The sequence below is a fragment of the Heloderma suspectum genome, chromosome 3 (genome assembly GCF_057233095.1).
Source record: "Heloderma suspectum isolate Gila_16-S chromosome 3, 16-S_ref, whole genome shotgun sequence".
Classification (NCBI taxonomy): Eukaryota; Metazoa; Chordata; class Lepidosauria; order Squamata; family Helodermatidae; genus Heloderma; species Heloderma suspectum.
This window is the reverse complement of record NC_139460.1, coordinates 35489480-35511520: the sequence shown is the minus strand read 5'-3', so window position 1 is coordinate 35511520 and position 22041 is coordinate 35489480. Positions and strand designations below refer to the sequence as shown.

The 22041-nt window shown below is 44.7% G+C and overlaps 1 protein-coding gene across 1 annotated transcript in view; it reads left to right on the top strand.

The window, feature by feature from the left end:
• The window catches only part of ATP8A2 (ATPase phospholipid transporting 8A2), a 519580-nt gene that overhangs the window by 43608 nt on the left and 453931 nt on the right, over window positions 1–22041 (top strand). Inside the window, exons 4-9 of the mRNA XM_084845428.1 lie at window positions 7646–7745; window positions 9376–9474; window positions 13670–13715; window positions 15785–15825; window positions 19198–19271; window positions 21712–21781. Coding sequence (XP_084701554.1) covers window positions 7646–7745; window positions 9376–9474; window positions 13670–13715; window positions 15785–15825; window positions 19198–19271; window positions 21712–21781 — 430 coding nt within the window. The remainder of the gene's footprint in view (window positions 1–7645; window positions 7746–9375; window positions 9475–13669; window positions 13716–15784; window positions 15826–19197; window positions 19272–21711; window positions 21782–22041) is intronic.

The window sequence follows — 22041 nt, the reverse complement described above, 5'->3', positions numbered from 1 at the left end:
ACAGAAGAAGCTAATTATTGATGGTGTAAACAATTATCATCATAAGGACCATTTGCCTTTGATACCAGTAGTCCCTTGCTCAGCTTTTCCCTTTCATGGACTTTCCTATTGTTACATGAATATAGAGCTTCTGCATTGCCATGATTCAGCTGACTAGAGTTCATTGTTTGGCCTTGCTTCCATATGTGCTGAGATGAAGAATTTCATGTCCAATTTGAGAACTGTTGTGTTTGTACACCGAATGGCATCCATATACTGTGTAGAAACCTCAAGAAATGGGATGCTTTCTTGGACATCTGATGCCATATTGGCATTAGAGGCAGGGTAAATTGACATAAGGTGAGGGTGTCTAATATGAGGCAGGAAAATAAATGGAAATAAAATCATAGAATCATAGAATAGTAGGATTGGAAGGGGCCTACAAGGCCATCGAGTCCAAACCCCTGCTCAGTGCAGGAATCCAAGTCAGAGCATCCCTGACAGATGGCTGTCCAGCCTTGTCTTGAATGCCTCCAATGTGGGAGAGCCCACTACCTCCCTATGAAACCTTAAATAATGACATTCTAGTTCCATGTGCTATCCTGTATTCCATATGCCAGCCTATGAGTGCACCCACTTATTTGCTATTTATAGATAATGCAGCAAAATTGACAGTGCTGTTTTGGGGAGGGGAGGGGGCTAGAGATAAGGAGGAATTATCTCAGTTCAACAAGGAACTGTTGAACTGTTTGTTTCATTTGCCAAAACAAACATATCAGAGGGGGTGCCACATGATCTCCTGTGGCAGAGAGTTAGTTCGTTAGTTAGCTTGTTTATTACAGTTATATCTGGCCTTTTTTCCTCTTGCAAGGAATCAAAGGTGGCTTACATTGGTCCTCCTCCTCCTCTCCATTTTATCATCACAACAATCCTGTGAAGTAGGTTAGGCTGAGAGTCAGTGACTGGCCCAAAGTCACCCAGTGAGCTTCATGGCCAGTAGGGCCTAGAACCTGGTTCTCCTGAGACCCAGTCCAGCACTCTAACCACTACACAACACTGGCTGTCTCAGACTGGGTGCTGCCACAAAGCAAGCTCTTTCCTGTGCATGGGATGTGGCTTACATTTTTCATTTTAAATTGGGAGCTGCTGCCTCATTAATTAAGCATAGCATCTAAACTCCAATTTAGTAATTGCTGAGTTACCTTCAGTGATCAGTGAATTCTTCAACTAAGACCCTTGACTTCATTCTCTTTCATGTAAGGTTAACCAGCATCTGTACACTGTAACCTTCTGTCAGAATTATATTTTCCATCATTCATTCCTAGGAAAGTTAAAAGGATTAAAAGAAACAACACAAAATATGGAGTTGTAGGCCTTTTCTCAGTCTAAACATGCATAGGATTATGCCCTTAAAAATGTTATAATGCTAGTATGAGTGAAATGACTTGTTTAGGTTATTATTATTGTAATGATGTATTATTGCAATTGGTGTATTGTCAGGCATTCTAGTTTTGATATTGCTGTTCTGTTGTGAGCAGCTTTCGGCACATCTTGTGAGATCACTTTGGATCAACTGGTGGGCGCTAATGATGCCTTTTTGTCATTTTCTATCTTGCCAAATATGACTTGCCAGCTATGGCTGAATGGCAATACTTGCAACTGCAGCATTTCTTAGTGTCTAGGTTTAACCCAGCCACTTTTACAGCGTCAAAGTCTCTGTTTTTATTGGAAGCACTTACTGAGGCTGGTCAGGCAAAGTGACCCATGATCCGTGTCTATAAATACAGGAATGGAATAGGGAATTGGGCTGTTCCATTCTCCCTAATCAGTGGATTACCACTTTGGCGTCTATACCTATCGCGTCTGTGGATCTTAGGCTGCATCTTATTCAGCAAAAACTTTTTGTTTTGTGTCTGCTGGACACTACAATGTCTTTTAAAGAGGGGATTGTCTAATTCAGTTATTTTCTCATGGTGCAATGCAGCTAATGCTTTTTTAAAAAAAACATATGTTTTGGCAATGTCCAGAAGTTGTTTATTTTGGGGAGGAGATTAAACGGATCAATTTTGTACTGGAACAGTCTTTAATATTTGCTCTTTAAAATTATTTACCTGCTTTATGGAAATTAATGAATGGTCAGCATAAATGGATTCTCTGCACCCTGAAAGCTAAAAGATTGATATTACAACATTGAAAGGATAAACATTTGTTTCCTATAATGCCATGGATTGAGGACCTTATAATGCTTTCAGCATTTGAACAGGTGGCATATAGACACCACCTTCAAATGGATACTTATTTGGATATCTGGTCCACTTTTGTGGAAGCCTATGTATAATTGCTAGAAAGTTGGATTTTCATGTATATGTATTTCATATGTATTTATTGTTATGGATATATACAAATTCATGGATGTATGTTAAAAAATTTTAAAAATACATTTTGTGGGAAAGCAGCATGATGATGATGATGCATTTCGCTGTCTTATTTTAGATCAGAGACAGGCTTCACTCATTGTTTCAGCCTTCAACAACCTGGTACCTCCTGATGTGTTGGACTTCAACTCTCAGCATGCTGGCTGGGGATGATAGGAGTTGTAGTCCAGCAACTCTTGGAAGGCGCCAGGTTGGGAAAGGCTGCATTATTAAAGGCCAGCAGTAGATGATCATTCTCTTGTAATGCAGCTCATTTAAAATACTTTTGTGTGTGTTCTAACCCAGCTGGAAGCCTAGCTTGAAGACGCTGGCAGAGATTGTGTTCTTAGTTGCTAGGGGCAAAAGAAAGCCAGTCCTCTATTTCCTTGTGGAATTATGGAGAAGGCAGCATTTGAGAGTGACTTTAACAGCTTTGGAGAGGTTATAAGTTTCATGTGGGTTGCAAATTTCAATGAGGAGGAAGAATGGAAATGAGAAAGCTAAGGTCTTTGAGAGTGAGTTTTACAAAGGTTGGTTCATATGAGGGCTGAGCCAAAAGCACTTCCTCAGTTTTGTATTCATTTTGTGAGTGTTGAAATGCATCTTTATTTTTTATTTTTATTTTTTGCATTTTTGGATATTCATTCCAAACATTTGAATTGTATGAGTCCCATTCAGTGTCATTTTATTCACCTGGCTGCTGCTTTTCACAGTGATTTTTCTTCCTCTTCTTTGCCCTCACTGTGTGTGCCCTCACTTGCCCTCACCACCATTTAATCTGATTGACCCATATAATTCCCTCCCCCATGATGCCTAATGTGACATTTCAGGTGTGTCTCTGTAACAAAATCATGTGGGCTAATCTAGCCAATAGGATTAAACGGCAGCACGAGCAAACCAGGTCAAGGACAGTGAGGGTAAAGAAGACAGAAAACAGTGCTCAGAAGCAGCAGCAAATTGGGAAGCAACCTGATTGCACTCCCATGACCCCAGGCCATTTCCTACTGGAACAGCTCTCCTCTATCTACTCCCATCCTGGCTAATTCAGTGAAGCTTTTCTCACTGTTCTAACAGCTGCTGTAAGTGAGAGGGGCTGGTATGGTAGGGGGGATTTAGCTGTTCTTAAGTGTACTGAGGATGGGGGATGGACGAATCTGTCGATTTTGGCTTCTCTTTATTTCTCATTTTTTCCAATCTTTCCAAAGTTGAGACTAAAAAAAATTATATGAAATTCTACACACATGTGGCATGTTAATGTAAAAAGGCATTTACAATCTTTATTTCATTCATCCTTATAAGAACACTGTGAGAGAACTCAATATCATACCCATTTTATGCTGAGAGATGGTAACTCACCCAAGCTGAGAGCCAGAAGTGGGATTTGAGCCCAGGGCCATGTCTAATATTCTACCCATGGTTTTTCAAACAGAAATTATTGGTGACAACTGGTCTTTTGAGACCCCCTCCTTACCTTATTTTTGATGCTTTTGGTCAGCTCATTGGAGTGAAAATAGCCCTGGAATGTTTTTCTGATGGTGAAAATTGGACATGTGAATGCCTGCAGGTTTTTAAGAGGTCAAAAATATAAATCACACTTAAGGCAACCTTACAGGAAGATAGGCATGTCAGATTGGGGACACAATTTGGAGAGAGCCAGTGTGGTGTAGTGACTAGAGTTCTGAACTGGGAGCCAGGAGATCCGGGTTCTAGTCCCCACTCGGCCACAGAAGCTCACTGGGTGACTTTGGGCCAGTCACAGACTCTCAGCCCAACCCACCTCACAGGGTTCTTGTTGTGAGGATAAAATGGAGGAGGATTATGTATGCCACCTTGGGTTCCTTAAGGAGGAAAAAAGGCGGGATATAAATGTAACAAACAAACAAACAACAAATAATTTTCATAATAAATTGGGAGTTTGTCATGATGTTTAGGGAAAGGGCCACAGCTCAGAGACAGAGCACCTGCTTTGCATGGAGAAGGCCCCTGCTTTGGTCCTCAGCTACTCCAGGTAGGGCTGGGAAAATACTTGCCTGAAACCATTGAGAGGCACTGCCAGTCAGTGTTGGCAATACTGGGCTAGATGGTCCAGTGGTATGACTCAGTATAAAGCAGCTTCCTATGTTCCTATGCTGAAAGGTGCATTCTGAAAATGGCATTGGAGAACTGTTTGGTTTTCCCTGCCATTGATATTCATGGGGTCTCCAAGACCAGGGCTACAAGTTAAGCATGGCATGTGATGATGAGTTCTTCCATTTCCATGTACGAACAATCACATGAGCCAGCCTTCCCCAGCCTGGTGACCTCCAGATATTTTGGACTACAACTCCCAACATTCTTGACCATTGGCCATGCTGGCTGGGGCTGATGGGAGTTGAAGTCCAAAAGCAAAGAGCTGGATGCGCACAATCTCGGAAGCTAAGCAGGGGCAGCCCCGGTTAGTACTTGGATGGGAGACTGCCTGGGAATCAGGCTTCCTGCATTGAGCAGGGGGTTGGACTTGATGGTCTTGTAGGCCGCTTCTAACCCTATGATTCTATGACATCGGGAGGGCACCAGGTTGGGAAAGGCTGACATGAGCTTTCCTGTCCTCATTAGGACATGACTGATATGGAGGGGGCAGGGAATCTTGCAGTGTACTTGGGTACATGTTCCTACTTGTTATGGAGGAGAAGGGAGAGAACCTGACATGGGGATGCTGTTTTCATCAGCATAATGTGCAGGACATAAAGATGTACATACTTAATGTGCAACTAAGGCAGCTATCTCCAACCTAGTGCCCTCTAGATGTGTTGGATTACAACTCCCAGCATCCCCCAGGAGGATTTGCTGGGAGTTGTAGTCCAACACATCTGGAGGTCACCAGGTTGGGGAAGTCTGAACTAAGGAGCTAAAGAGAACTACATAGAGAACTGTCCATGGTACTGAAGTTTGCTTGTAAATTTAAAAGAGATTTTCTTAGCCTTCTGATTGTTCTATCACAGGGGTGGGTGAAAGGTAGATCAGCATCTACTGGAGATCTCTGGGTGATTTGCAGAACATTGGCAATTGTTTCTGAGTCCCAACTGTCTGGCAATAAAATCAATTAAAAACATCTCCTCCGCCCGCCTACATTTTGTTGCTGAAAAGGCTTGGGGGGAAACCAGGACTGACTTTTTGTGTGAAAGGACTTGTGAGCTTGGTTCTGGTATTCATCACAAATTCCTGGGCTGAGCACGTGCTCAGAGGCACCCTGTTCCCTAATTCTTACTGCGTGTCCACTCTCCTGAGCCAGCATTTTGCACATGGCTCTGGTTGGTGGACATCAAGGTTCTAGTAAAACAAACAAAGTAGATCCTGCAAGCCTGATGTAAGCTCACCTCTGTTTTATCAAATGGCTTGTTGGCTCTGATAATCAGGACTCCAGGCACTGTGGAAACCAGAAGAATTTCAATATATGTTACCCGTATTTTCAATTCAAACCTCTAAAATTTACCCTTGCCTGTTTAACGTGTGTGCTCAAAACCAATTTGGAATGATCTGGGATCATAGAATAGTAGGGTTGGAAGGGGCTTATAATATCATTGAGTCCAACCCCTGCTCAGTGCAGGAATCTAAGTCAAAGCATCCCTGACAGATGGCTGTCCAGCTTCATCTTGAATGCCTCTAGTGTGGGAGAGATAACACTGTGGTGCCTTAAAAAATCAAAATGAGAAAATCTATATTGTAATTGATTACGGGTGCAATCCTATGCATGTTTAGACAGAAAAAGGTCCTATAATTCCCAGCATTTCTCAGTCAGCATGGCTGGCTGGGGAATGCTGGGAGCTATAGGATTTTTTTTTTCTGGCTAAGCATGCATAGGATTGTGCCCCAAGGGATTTTGTGGCAGTGGCAGCAATATGACTTCTGCCTGCAGTCTAACACATCTGGAGGGCACCCGGTTAGGGATCCTATGCTTGTTCCAGAATCATTTCATTGATTGTGTTTTTCTGTGAATGATTTAATGTTTTTATATTGTTTTCCCCCTTGGGAATCCTTGTGATTGAGCGGGGTGAGGAAAATACACATTTTAAATAAATCAAAATATAAAATAAGGGTTATGTGCCAATGGCAAGGGTCACTGCTTGCTACTGGCTAAGCTGCTATCCTGCTGAATCCCTGCCTGCCATAAGCTGAGCTGCTCAGGTCCTAGGGAGATAGGCGGCATGTAGAAGGCAAGAAATAGACAAGCTGAGTGAAGCAGAATTAGGGGGAGATGACTAGGAAAGGAGGACTGGGACACAGAGTGGGGCAGAAGAATGAGAGGGAGAGGACACTAGAGGGAGAGTCTGTGCCATTCGCCTGTTGTAAGGGAGAAGCCTAGCCAAGCCAGCAAGGCTCTGAAGATCCGGCAGGTACAGCACTGGTCTGCAGTGGAGCTATCCAGCAACATTAATGCAAAGTCAGAGGGGCTGAGTGCTAAGCTGTCCAGAAGGCTGCTAGAACTAGGAGTTCGTCTGTGGAGCTGTTGAAGCAGCAGCTTCTGTGCAGCAACTGGGGCTTTAGGTCAGGAGGGTTGAACCTCACCGCACAGGCCAAATCCAGCCTACCTGGGGTCCCAATCTGGTCCTCCAGGGGTCCCCAGAAGGCCACCCCCTTCCCTATCTCCACTCTTTCCCCCCAACCACCAACTGTTTGGTGGTTTCCTGGCTTTTGCACAGAGAGGAGGTCTAGATGACAGGGGCCACAGAAGTGAAGAAGGCTGAAGTTCACATATTGATTTGAAAGAATCAGTTCATTCTTTGGCATTTATTTATTTATTTATTTATTGCATTTATACCCCGCCTTTCTCCCTCTCGCAAGGAACTCAAGGCGGCTTACATTATCCTCCTCCTCACCGTTGTATCCTCACAACAACAACCCTGTGAGGTAGGTTGGGCTGAGAGTCTGTGACTGGCCCAAAGTCACCCAGTGAGCTTCCATGGCCAAGTGGGGACTAGAACCCAGATCTCCCGGCTCCCAGTCCGTCATCAGCCCCCCCCTGTTAAATTTAATGTTAAAGGTGCTGTTCAAGGTGCTGAACCCATTTTGAGGATAAGGTGCAGCACCATGGATGATGCCTTTAGCGCTCTGGCTGATTCTGACAAAAACCCAGAATGGAAGCATCGCCCATCCAAAACTGGAGCCACCAGCCTCCCCTGGTTAAATCAATTGGTCCAGAGTGTTGTGGTTTTCCCCCAGTTCTCATTGCCTTTTTAACCAAGTCTTCATTTTGTTTTCCTGAAATCTTACAGCACAGCCAAGTACAGTGTGGTGACATTTCTACCTCGATTCTTGTACGAGCAGATCAGAAAAGCTGCTAATGCTTTCTTCCTCTTCATTGCCTTACTGCAGGTATGTCTCTGTGGTTAAATTAAAATGACCGTCCATGTAGCCGTATTTGACAGAGGGACAAGCGACTGGTTTGGAGCAGCCTTCTCAACCTGGTGCCCTCCAGATGTGTTGGACTGCAACTCCCAGCATGTGTTGGAGTATGCTGGGAGTTGTAGTCCAACCCAACTGGAGGACACCATGTTGAGGAAGGCTGGTCTGGAAGTACCTATTCCAGTAGCCATGATGAAGCTGCGGCTGTGTGGACCTCCTCATGGCACGCAATGGTGAACATGTGCCAAAGAATCCATGAGGGTCATGTGTCCACACTGCTTAGTTCATTTGAACTTTAGTACTAGTAAGTTGAGGACAGGTGCTGTTAAGCTGAGTTTAAAGTATAGAACAGCCTTCTCCAACGTGGTGCCCTGCAGATGTGTTCCACTGCAAATCCATCCCCACCTGCAAATCCATCCCCACCCTCCAGCTAACAGAGCCATTTGGCCAACGCATGCTGGGGAAGGCTGGTGCAGAACACCCATCAGTGGTTACTGCTTTCAACCTGTTGTTGTTGTATCAGAACTGGGCCTCAACCAATGGCGGCTTAACTAAGTTGAGACTCAGAGGGTGTGTTCTCCAGTTTGGGACATGGTTGACATCAGTGGTTGAAGCCCGAAGCAAGAAGGTGAAGCTGTGTTTGCAAGCCTATATTTGCAAGCCTCAAGAAAGAAGGCGGAACTGTATTTGCAACAGACCCACTCAGTCAAAAGGCTGGGTACTGCTTGCCAATCACCGAGGCCAAAGTTACACATCCCTGTTCCTTTTGGTGGCTAAAGCAGTTTTCCCCACCTTGGACCCCCAGCCAGCAACTCCCTTCACTCAAGCCCCTCAGCCATGCTGGCTGGGAATGATGGGAGTTGTAGTCCAACAACATCTGCGGGGGGGAGTCCCAACACTGAGAAAGGCTGACCTAAAGAGAGCTCTGAGATTCAGTGTAGTTTTGCTAGGTTAGGTCCCAGTCTTGTGGGCTAATGAGACATTTCACCAAATGCATGCAACAGAGCCCTGATGCTGTTTTTTGGTTTGTTTGTTTTTTAACGTTGACGGGGAACAGCTTCCAGAGAGGGGCTTCTTGCAGTGGCTCTGATGTAAGTGGGGCAGTGAATTTGCTCTGGGTTTCAGTCAGAACCAGTCAGAACTCAAAAGGAGCTATCCAAGGTGATCCAACACCCCACTGACATTGGAGCTACCAGCCTCCGCTGATTCAGAATGGAGAAGCAGCAGCAGGGAGGGAGGGGATGCTTGAGCCTTGCATCACCCAGAATTTCTCTGCTCCAAATCACCCCACCAAGCCATACTTCCTTTGTGCTTGGAACCCTGTGAAGGAAAAGCAGCAGGGAAACGGGTGTGATTTGGAGTGTGGAAGCAACAAGGAGGAAAAAGATGACGCTCCCTCCCACATCACCTCTTCGCTCTCATCCCCCCCAACATTTCCCCTCCCCTCCTGAAGCTGCTTTTCTTTTAACAGGTGGCATTGGGGCTCTTGTTCTGCAAGCATTTACTTCTCAGTATATTCTCAGTATAAAAACCTTATTGGCTGTGGACATGTTCCTTATCATTTTTAACACATGCATTTGTTTTTTGTTTTCCCTTTCAGCAAATTCCAGATGTCTCTCCAACTGGAAGATATACCACCTTGGTGCCATTGCTATTTATTCTAACAGTTGCTGGCATCAAGGAGATTATAGAAGACTATGTGAGTATACCTTAGCATTTGGAGGAAATAGACCCAGACTCTTTCCCTCCACCCCTACTGCAAGCTAGCTTAGTTGTGCCATGCAGGAGGCATATAGGTGTAGGAGGCAGAAGAAGGTAAAGACACTGTTGGGCAAAGGACTGTTACAGCAGATCAGATTTAAGTCAATGTTGTGCCTGGGGATTTATTCCCCCCATGCATCATTTACTATTGTTCTTTTTTACCCTGCCATACCACCCAAAGTTTCCTCAAGATGGATTAGAGTAGGGATGTATGAAAATCTCATTTCTGGTCCCCAAACATGTGAGCATGCCTCGTTTGAAGCCCCGAATGCAAATGCGAGCATGTGTCCGAGAAAAATGTTCACAAATCATTGAACACATGCTCACATTCGTCTTGTCACTGAGGTCAAATTCAATTTGCACGAATGTCCTAATTTGCGCAAATTTCATTAGTTGACGAAATCAACCCTGCTTTAGTTTGTGGGGAAAATTTGCACAAATTAGGCAGTTTGCTCAAATTTTGGGAGATTTGTGCAAACTTCCCATTTGATTGTTGCTCGATTTGCACAAATCTCCCATTTGATGTCTGCTCAATTTTCACAAATCTCCCACTCGCACCAAGTGAGCAGTGATGGCAAACACAAACGGGAATCAAGTACAAGCTGAGTTGCAAGATGATGTTCAGAGAACGCTAGTGATCTTGAACATCACTCATTCGCCCATCCCTAGATTAGAGAACCATAAAATAATATTAAAATGTGGTAGGAACAACTAATACATTTATTTATTTTAAATAATTATTAATTTTAACTAATAAAGTGGGAAACCCTAAAATATTAAAATATGCGAAGAACAACCACTACATTTATTTATTTATTTTATTTTTATTGATTTTAACTAATAAAATTAAAACTGTGAGTAGAAATAACAGTTTCAAACAAACAGCAGCAGGAGAACCCAGGAGCATGCTACTTCCTAAATATTTGATGAATGGAAAAATATTTACCTTTTTTCACCCTAAAACAAGCTCCCTGGATTTTCAAGGGCAGTATATTGTAGAGTCAAGGTGCCACCGCCGATCAGGCCCCACCTCTGTGCATGCACTAGTGAGTCAATAGCCATCCCCTGGATTTAAGTTTGTCCAGCTGTATCAGAGACTGCTCTTCAAGGTCTCCTGAGTTTTGTGAGTGGGTTGTCAGGTGGTGCGGGAGTGTGGTGTTCTTTCCTCTCTTTTTTTTAAAGAAGGGCCACAGAAGTTCTTCTGTGCATGCAGAAGCTCTCTATATGCCCCCTTGGATTCTGGCCTAACTCATTTTGTATTTCTTGGCAGACAAAGCAATTCTTCTTTACCTTGAGACAGAAATTGAAAGTGCCATTCTTATTGAACACTAGCGAAGTTAAGCCACTGAAATCCTCTGTCCTTTCAGAAATTTCTGCAAAGGGCTCCACTGTGTCTGCAGAGCCTTGGAGTTACTGGCACGATTGTGTATTTATTTATTTATTTATTTAGTATCTGAAATGCATAGGCAAAGCAATTCATGGTTATGTTAAATGTCAGTCAAAGCTGCTCCCTTTCCGACCTCGGAGGGCAGTTGGTGAGGTTCTTTCCATGCTGGTTGCAAGCGGGTGGGGAAGGATGGTTAGCTCTCTGACTCCCCCTACCTAGGTCAGAGCGCTGCCCCCAGCATCGGAAGGGGGAATCTGAACAATCTTATGGTCTGCAGGACGCTTGCCCAGGGACCATAGGTTTGCTCTCTTAGCCTCCGTTCCCATCTGTAAAATACAATTATTATTCAGCTACCTTGTAGGTTTGTTGTGTGAATAAATGAAATATGGATTGGAAAGCACTGTGTGTTCTAAAATATTGAACATGGACAGAACAATTTAAAATGGCTACAATCTGTTATTTTCATATAGTGCTTTACAGTTCTTGTCTGATTTTACCGAATAGCCTGTGGAGGATATTTAAAGTGAAAGCTGTTTAAAATACTTGGCAGCAGGCCTGATCTATCCCCAGTCACCCACATTCATTCACCCTCATTCCACCATCTGTAATGTGGGGATAACAATGCTGACCTACCTTGCAGGATGTTAAAAGGCTTACCAAGATGCCATGAAGCAGTTTGAGCTCTTAAAAAAGCACTGTGTAAATACAAAGATCCGTTGCATATATTTGCTAATCAGTCCGTACAGGAGTTAAAAGGCTGCTTTACTTTGAACTTGATGGAAATAGTAATGTTCAGTCTATTGCACACAATAGAAAATGCCATGCTCTTGAACACAGTAGAGACTATCTTGTTTTTCAGTCTTTCTGTGTTGCCTTAGCCCAAGGGTGTTTAACCTCTTTCAGCCTGAGAACTGAATTCCAGTTTGGAGAAACTCTCTGGGGCTGCATTCTATTGGTGGGTGGGGCCAAAGGCAAAAGGGGCCAAAAATACCAGCGTATTTTAGCTTAAAGCTCTTATTGCTAATGAATAAGCCTTAGGAGAGGCATTTCAACCTTTTAGAGGTTGGTGATGGGGGTTGCACAAAAGCCAGGAAACCACCAAATGTTAGATGGTTGGGGGAATGGGGGAGGAGCCAAGGGAAGGGGGCATGGCCACTTGGGGAACCCTTGTGATCCAGATGGGGGAGGAGCCAAGGGAAGTCTTCAATTGGGCTTCAGGCCTGCGCATGGGACAGAAACGGCCTTGGTTGCCTTGGTGGATGATATGGGGAGGGCTCTGGATAGGGGCGAATGCTCCTTTTTAATTTAATTTAATTTAATTTCTATACTGCCCAATAGCCGAAGCTCTCTCCTTCCTTGTTCTCTTCAAACTCTCAGCAGCTTTTGATACTGTTGACCACGGTATCCTCCTGGACTGCCTGGAGGGGTTGGGCATAGTAGACACCGTAGTACGGTGGTTCTGTTTCTTCCTGCCTAGCAGGTACCAGAGGGTAGCTCTGGGGTCGGGGGGAGACTTCAGACCCTTGGCTGCTCACTTGCGGGGTACAACAGGGTTCTATTCTCTCTCCGATGTTATTTAACATCTATGTGAAGCCGCTGGGGGCTTTCATCAGGAGGTTTAGGGTGCAGTGTCACCAATATGCGAATGACATGCAACTCTATCTCTCATTTAAATCCTCGCCAAGGTTGGCTGTAAAAACCCTGTCCAAGCGTCTGGAGTCTGTGAGTGGCTGGATGGGGAGGACTAAGCTGAAACTGAACCCTGACAAAAACGAAGTACTTTTGGTGGGAGACAAGGGGAGGTTGGGGGAGGTTTACCTGGTGATGAATGGGGTGCGGCTGCCCCTGAAGGACCAGATCCACAGTCTGGGGGTCATTTTAGACTCCCAGCTGTCCATGGAGGCTCAGGTGTCAGCCGTGCACCCCTACTTCCCTAACCATCTGCTCCTATCAGTAGCTCATGCCCTGGTCTCCTCTTGCCTAAACTACTGTAATGCACTCAGGGTTACCCTTGAAGACAGTTTGGAAGTTGCAGCTGGTGCAGAATGTTGTCCACCCAATTAAAGGGAGCCGTCAGCGAGACCATATCACTCCAGTGTTGAAGGAGTTGCACTGGTTACCAGTTGTTTTACGGGCCCAATTCAAGGTGCTGGCATTTAAAACCCCATATGGTTCCAGCCCAGTATATCTTAAGGAGCGCCTCCAACAACACCAAGGACTCTGCTCAATGAGATCGGCCTCGGAATGCCTTCTGTCTGTCCCATCAGCCAGGATGGGGAGGACTAGGGAGAGGGCCTTTTCTGTGGTGGCCCCCACTCTGTGGAATTCCCTCCCTAGTGACCTCTGCCATGCCCCCTCTTTGATGAGCTTCTGCCAGGCTTTGAAAACCTGGCTGTTCAGGTGGGCATTTGGAGTGGGTCAGGGTGTTTTAGAGCAATGTTGTTTTGTTCAGTTGATTATGTAAATATGTTGTATTTTGAGGTGTTATTTGTATCGTATGCTGCCTAGAGTGGCTGGGTAGCTGGCCAGATGGGCAGCTAATAAATCAAACAAACAAACAAATAAATAAATGGGGCGTGGCCACCTGGGGAACCCTGGCAATCCGGACTGTGACTCCAGGTAGGCTGGATTTGGCCCCCGGGTCTGAGATCCTGGCCCCCTGTTTTAGCCTTCCAGATCACTTTTCACATTGTTCCAACCTCCCCTCCAAATCTAATGCAACATTTGTCCTTTGGCTTTGCAATAGAAAAGACACAAGGCGGACAGTGCAGTTAACAAAAAGAAAACCGTGGGTAAGCTCCTCTTTTCCTTTCTTTTAAACAAAATATGCAATAGAGAAAGTCACAACCGGCCTGGAGATTAATTCCAGTTGGTTTTAATAATTTGTGATTTATGAGTAAATTCCAGTAGTGCAATCCGCAAGGTAAAGAATTGGGAAGAAATTACCCAAGTCTTTAAATGCGACATGTTGGTAGTTAGCCATGATGGGGGATTTTATCTTTTGCCTAATTATTATAAACAGTGCTGACGTACGGGGATTAAGGTGTGTTGAGGGGGTCCCTAATCTACATTACATGATCCTGATGGTGACTTCTGTGCAGAATTGTCATATCCCATTTTAATCTATTGTATTCGTTGTTGGCTTTTGCTTTGTATTTATGTTCCTTTGTTTTATTTGCTGTATTGTCATGGGCAATGGCTGATTCATTTCTAAGGGAATTAAAATGGGTTATTATTGTGCCATTCCATGCAGCACTATTGTCTCTAACTCACATAGGTACAAAGAAGCATCAGTTGGGTAAGAGCAATCAGTGGGTCATGGTGATTGCCTGGAATATCACTGCATGTTTAATTACATGGAATAGTATATTGTATGTGCACCCCTTCAGTATAGTTAGATCAGTTCCCTTAAGTGGTTTTTGCATGGCAACCCATATCTGAGATTGTAATAACTATGCTGAATTCTGCAATTACTGAAAATGCCGATTTTTAAAATTGAAATACTGACTTCACTGAAGCTTTTGCAGCACAAGAGTTTATTTCCCCCACCCCTGCGAAATGCACTTTGCATGGCAATATTCAGCTCACACATTTTATGTTCCATTTTTATTTTGCAGATTAAACTGGGATCAGGACAGTCTACGTTCAGTACTTCCATTAATAAAATTAGTGGAAGCCAGTGTGGTATACTGGTTAGGACACAACCCTATGCATGTTTAGACAGAAAAAAGTCCTACAGCTCCCAGCCTGCCCCAGCCAGCCATGGGAGTTGTAGGACATTTTTCTGTCTAAACATGCATAGGACTGTACCCTTAAAGTGTTGGACTGGGACTCAGGAGGCCCAGGTTCTAGTTCACATTCAGCCATAAGCCATAAAACTCACCGGGAGATTTTGGGTCAGTCACTGACTCTCAGCATAACCTACCTCACAGGGTTGTTGTGAGAATGAAATGGATTGGAGGAGGACCTTGGGCTTTTTGGAGGAAAGGCAGGATATAAATGTAACAAGTAGAAAAATAAAATAATGTGGGATTAAGGAGTTTCCAGATAGAGGGTTCCTAGCACTACCAATCAAAAGACATTGTGCTGCTCTTCCATCTTTCCATCCTAAATGTATTTTCAGTGGTAAGAAAAAAGATGGGAAAAATGGTGGGAAAACACAGGAGGGTGACAAATGGACAAGGACATCATCTGGACCCCCCCCCCCATAAAAAATCCATGAATGAGGCAGGGCAATTGCATAATAAAAGCCTTGTCTGGAAGCACCCAAGCAGTTGCCAGGACAAATCTGACCCCCTAAGGGGTTGCAAATCCAATGAAAGAAGAAGGCTGTATCAATGGAGCAGCCTTCCCCAACCTGGTGCACTCCAGATGTTTCAGACTACAACCCCCAGAATTTGTGATTATTTGCCATGCTGGACATCAAGTTGGGGTGTGGTTTGCACATTGAAGATCTCCTGGGTTCAATCCCTGTGATCTTCAGGTAGGGCTGGGACAGACACTTGCCTGGAACCTTGAAGAGTTGCAGCCTATAGACCAAGAGTGGGAAATGTGTGACCCTCCAGATGTTGATGGACTTCAGCTCCAACCGTGGCTACAACAATGTCTGGAGGTCCACACCTTCCCCATTCCTGCTCTAGACAATTCTGAGCCAGACAGACCAATTACCTGCCTTGTTATAAGGCAGCTAGATATGTTCCTATGACACTTTGGAAAGATGCTAGTTAGGGACACATGACCTTCCACCAACCACTTCTTTCCTCCAGAAAAACCACTTGTAGTTCAATCCATTTTATAGGACATATTAATGGTTGATGATCTGCTTTGGAAACAACAATGCCCTTCTCTTTTGCTCCCCCAGTTTTAAGAAATGGGATGTGGCAGAACATTATGTGGAAAGAGGTAAGAACTGTTTTTACGAAGTTATGAGAATTTGTTTCAATTAGAGGTAGCCATGAGTGGTTTTAATCTTCTTTGGGGTTTCAAAGATGGGCTATGAACAGTCTTAATTCATATATCTTACCTGAACGATGGTAGTATTTCCTAGGTGATGCTGGGCATGTATGTCCCCCCCTCCCCGTCAATTTCCAATCTCAAGCAAGGATGCTTATTAATATAAATTAATATAAATATTATTGTAAATATGCAGCTTCTTGTGTAATGTAAATGTGTAACTCAGAAGAGCAGAGGAGATGGGCCACACTTATAAAGGAGCTCTGGCATATTCTCAAGCAAGGTCAGACTCCTGTATACTAACAGTGAACATATTCTCCGAATATGGATCCTTACGTAGCCAAAATGGCACCATCCATGCACAAAAAGGAGGTATCTGCAGGCTTGGAAGAACCCCAAAGTTTGTAGAAGTACAAAAAATAATAATTAGGAAAACCTAAGGAGTGGGGTGGGGGAATCTCTAGAACTTCCCAGTAGGGCTGGAGTGTACACGGTTGCCATGGAATGTTGGCTGACTGTTGAAGAGGAGAAAATGGGAAATCAGGGTGAGTGGGAAGGGGAATGGAATGGAGTAACCTGGAAAAGAGCATGGCTGGCTGGCATCCTGAAACAGGAGAGTCCACACCACAACATTTTATTGCAGCTCCCACTTGTAGCTTTTTAATTTCCATTCTGATAAGCAACAATAATGGATAGTTTCAATCTGTTGAGGAGGAGAGCCATTTCATGAAATTAAATACATGAGATGGTTTTTGCACAGCACTACTTGGCTGATTTTTGCACATATTTAATTGAATCAATTACAAATCCCGAAAGCCAGGAAGCATATTATACAATGTTGCCATTCAGCTATTGGCCCATTCTGTATGCCGTATTTTATTCTGCAGGAGAGACTATATAAAGTGGGCAGATTAGAAGGAACGTAAGAGAGTAGAAGTTCTAAGAACACTTAGAACAGGTGTCCTGCTTCAGACCAGGCCACAGAGTGGTAAGTTCCTAGATCAGGTTTGAAACACAGTCCAGCGTCCAGGCCGGCTGGGTGCAGGCAAAGAGCAAGAATCCAGGGAAGGGTAACTCACCAGCAGGATCACAAGGCAGTCCAAGCCAGCAGGGTTCAACCAGAGTGCTAATATCCAGGCAAGGAAGAGTCCAGGCACAGAGTTACAAGGCAGTCCAGTGTCCAACACAAGGGGATCTGGTGACAGGAGTGCTAGACAATCAGGGAGAATCCACACAAGGTCCGTGGGTGGTACATGGATGTTGTTCCAGCCACTGTCCCTGGCTAAGACTGTAGCTTATAAGCATGAGCTCCCAGAGCCCCATCCAAGGCTCAGCTGCAGGTCATTACAGGCATTCTGGTAGAAGTCTTACTCATGGGGAGGGTATTGCTGATGAGAAGGGATTTACTCCCGAAGAATCTTCTTCTGGAAGCGGGCACGCCTTCAGCTGGCTAGCCTGTTCTAGCCTGTATCTTTAGGCACTGCCATTCTCAAGGGCCAGGTGGTGGCTCAGCTTACCCCGCTGTCTCAGAAGCTGAGCTCTCTGCCTCTCAAGGAGGCCCATCTGAAGCCATCTTCCCTGAGGGTTCAGGACCGTCTTGGGCAGCCCAGGATGCTCTGAAGTGGCCTGCTCACTGGAGACATCTGGCTCCAAAGGCTCTAGCATTTCTTCTGACAAGGAATCCCCTAGGACAGTCATAACAACAGGCATGGCTTGTGCAATCTGGTTAACAGTGTAACATTATGTAAACTAGAAGGAATTTTTAAAAAACTAAATAGTCAATAAAAACGAATAAGAAACCAGACTTGAGCCAAGCCTCAGGTAGCAGGAGAAAAAGGATCTTGCCTTTCTGAAAAGAGAGTATACTTCAAGAGCCTAGAAGGAAACTCAGTTTGCAGTTGTAAAGTGCTTGTGCTATAGCTTTGTCAGATAAAATGAATTGGGAATAATGTATAAAATCCCTTAATGAATCTTGTGTGACGGGATCGTTATTTCTGTGCGCGATCCTACCTGCAGCGAGGCTTCTTAAATGTCACCAAAATCTACTGGATTTAAGCTGTCCAACTGTGCTCAGGATTACGCTCTGATGCAGTGGTGTTTGCAGCAGCCAGTGCTGAAAAATGTGAAGCCGGGGGTACATGGACACTCCAGGAGCTGCTGGAATTGTGTGTAAACCGCCCTGGCATGTATCCACGGTGGGTTTATAATGCACTCCAGCTTCACACATTCCAGTGCAAGCACACATTTAGGGCAGTATCCTACACTGTCCCCACAGCCCACTAGCACAACAGGAACTAGTGGTTCCTGAAACAACCAGAAATGAGCAGCAATAGTTGTTTCCGCAAAAGGGCAGGTTAGCTGAGCTCACAGAAGGGACCCTGCTGACCTGCCCTGTTTCCGCTCGTTCCTGTGCTTATTTCAGGAACCACTAGTTCCTGTTATGCTCATTTATATTTAGCGGCTGCGTTCACACAACACACTAATCCACACTCAGTGGTTGAATGTGGGCTGTTGTTGAACCGTGGGTTGTTTGTTGAGCTGCGAGTTAGCGTGTTGTTTGAACATAGTGCATTTTCCACAGGGTGGCTGGTTAACCATGCAGTGTGGTTTATTTTTCTCGAACAAGCCACCTTGAGAACCCATGGTTTGTTGGGTTGTTCCAAGTGGTTAACAAGCCACCCTGCAGAAAATATCCTGGGTTCAACAACTCACTAACCCATGGTTCAACAAACAACCCATGGTTCAACAACAGCCCACACTCATCCACTGAGTATGGGTTAGTGTGTTGTGTGAACCCAGCCATTGTGTAAAGTGTGAACCACTGCTCATCTGTTGGTTTCGCCGAAGCAGTGCCATAATCAGAGAGATCGTCTCCTGCCTGGGCAGGGTTTGAGGGGAGCAGGAAGAGGAAACAGCAGAGCCAGTCCTGCCATCCCTTACTCAGATTGTTCCTGTCTAGTTCATGTCCACTCTCTTTTCTCCCCCATCTCTCTTCACCTTTCTCTTTGAGCCCCTGGATACAGCCTTTTCCTCTCCTCCTTTTGGAGGTTCCATGTCCTAAAGTCATTGCACGAATGCCCACTTGACCACTTCCACTCCAGAAGCCTGGCTGGTTGGCAAGGAGCAAAGACCCAAAGCTGTGCCGTTGCAGCGAAAATGGTCACTAGAACTGTGAATGCACGTTTATAGCACCCCGTTGTTTCCCCCCTCTCTTGTTAACTAGCTGATTAACAGTAAGGATGGATTCTCTCTCCCTCTGTCTTTCTCTCTGTTCATTTTCTATTTTTTCATGCTGCTGCACTCCTGCCCCTGACTCAATAGGTGGCAGTGGGAGACATTGTGAAGGTCACCAATGGGCAGCCCATCCCAGCAGACATGATCATTTTATCTACCAGGTCAGATATACAGAATGGGTGTGAAATGATGCCTCTGCTAAACTGAGGTTTTAAAGCCACAATCTTTGGAATTAAATACATTTTCATGACATCAGATTACATTCCTCTCATGGACTTCCTTTCTGTGTGCAGACCACAGAGGTGTTGAACCTCTCTCAGTCTGAGGGCGAAATTACATTCTGGAGAAGCTCTTGAGGGCCCCATTCCAGTGGTGGGTGGGGCCAAGGGCAAAAGGGGCTGGGCCAAGGGCAAAAGGGGCAGGGGCAGAAATGCCAGCATATTTTAGCTTCAAGCTCTTCCTGCCAGTAACTAAGCCTTAGGAGAGGCATTTCAGCCTTTTAGAATGGGGAAAAAACAGCACAAAAGCTGGGAAAGGGGGTGTGGCCAGGGTAAGGTGTTGCCATCTGGGGAAGCCAGGAAGGCTGAACTGGGAGCTCAGTTGAGGCAGAGTTAGCCCCCAGGCCTGAGGTTCTGTACCCCTGACATATAGGTACTTCCAGCTTTTACATGTCCAGAATTTTTGTAAAAGTGCTCTGCTACCATCAACTCCCCAGCTAGAAGCAAAACTATGCCTAGGAATGTGGCTGCCCCTATCTACTGCAATGTGCACTAGAACAATCCAGTGGTCCCTATCTCATACCTTGCACTTGACTTAACAGCATGTTGTCAAAAAGCTTGGACACCACTGTTCTCATCTCAGGAACTGGCCCCCAAATCAGAAGCAAAAGATACAGATTCCATTTCAGAATTAGTATTTGCTGATTTCATTTCTGTCCCATGTTCTTCTATGGAACTTCAGAGGGTTTCCAGGAGGTCTCCCATCCAAGCACTGTCTGAACCCAGAACAGCTTAGCTTCAGCAAGGTGGCTGCATCATGGTCCTTCAGACTGTGCCACCATCATCATCATCATCATCATCATGATTGTCAGTTCAGTTTCTAGCCCACTTCCCAGTTTTGTCCTTGAAGCAGCTTGCAAAATATAAGACATGATACAAACATGCATAAAATTGACAGATGTAAACGTTTAAAGATAAATCCAAACTACAGCATCAAAAAAATCATAAAACCACACCAAATATCACTAAACTGCACATTTCCCAGTTTGCCCATTAAGGGCACAATCCTATGGGATTGCTGCCCATTAGATGGACGCCTCTCATCTCAGAGGCATCCGAAAATCCTATGTCCTCCTGGACTGTTGCCAGCGTGGTGGTAGGAGGACAGAGGCAATTATGCCTCCTGTTCCTCCCCCTCCCCTTCCTCCTCCACACCCACTCCCCCACCGCCCAGCTAGATGAGTCTCTGAGCCTGTCTATCTCACTTACTGGTGGTGGGTGGGTCGGGCGATGGAGAGGGCATAGTATTCTATGGATCCTGGCCTCTCCCTTCCCTTCCCCTCCCCTCCGACCAGAATGCCCCCTTTTCGACTTCAACGAGGTTGTCCGACGTCCCTGCTGCAACCTCAAAAAACAGCCACTGCAAGGTTGGATTCCCCATCCCAAGGTTGTAGGAGTGCCTATGGCCTTGGGAGGGGGAATCCCAAATATCCTATGGTCCCTGGGATGCTCTCCCATGGACCATAGGAGTGCTCTGTAAGTGAGATTAATCTGCTAACTTCTAACACCTATTTCTAGTTCATGTCCCACAAAACCTAATTTCCTTTTCTTTGACACAAATAGATGAGGATCAATTCCCTGTGATCTGGTGCCACACTGTTACAGTAATGTCTAGATGGAGGAATCACATGGGCTGAGAGAAGAGCAGCTTTCCTTTCCAGAGCATCAGCTGGTCCTCAGGAAGGAACCACATAGTTGATTTCTCATGTGTGGTTCCTCCATACTGATGTTACTAGAACAGTGTTGTTCTGGAAGTGGGTCTTACGCTGTGGTGACATGGTTATCATACAAATGGAGACTAAGGCTGCGGTGCTATACACTCGCTTACCTGGGAAAGTCCCATTGAATTCCATGGGACTTACCGCTGAGTAGAAGTGCATAGGATTGCAGTGTAAGTGAGGGCAGTCTGTGGTCCAGTGTCCCTTTTACTCTTTGTAGTGGCCAATTCTGGATCACGTTGCTTTTAGTATTTGCATGATGCACCTTTGAGATATTTATATATTTTTAAAGGCCTCAGTTCATCAGAGTCTGCATGCTCAGAAGGTGGTGTGTTTCCTGATTTTGTATAAAGTGTGCATTGCATTAATTTTTGTATGTGTGCATATTAAAAAGATTCCAAAATCCTTATGATAGATAAAAACCACATTCAATCAATAATTATTGGGGGGGGGGTGCAGAATCAGTAGTTGAATAAAATTATTGTTCTGGAGATCCAGTGTCCATTTATTTTTGATCCATTTATTTTGCAGGCACCTTTCTGTTTCAAAGTTGCTTCTAAAGCCCAATGTGATTGATATATAACATTTTGATTGCGTCTTTACAGTGAACCTCAGGCAATGTGCTATATTGAAACAGCTAATCTTGACGGGGAGACTAACCTTAAAATACGACAGGTAAAATTAAATTTGTTACTTTAAATTTTGAAAACTGAGGGCATGGCAACTAGGAGCAGCACAGGAAGTTTGTACTAATAGTTGGGAGATGAGATTTGCAGCTGGATGCCTGAATATGGGTTCTTCTATTAAAGTAGCAGCATAGAATTGTAGGTAGATAGATATTTAGTTGCATCAGCCACAGCCATTGCAACTTATATATACAAAATGCAAAGGTACAACTGAACAAATAAAATTACCTAATTAAGGGCGCAATCCTA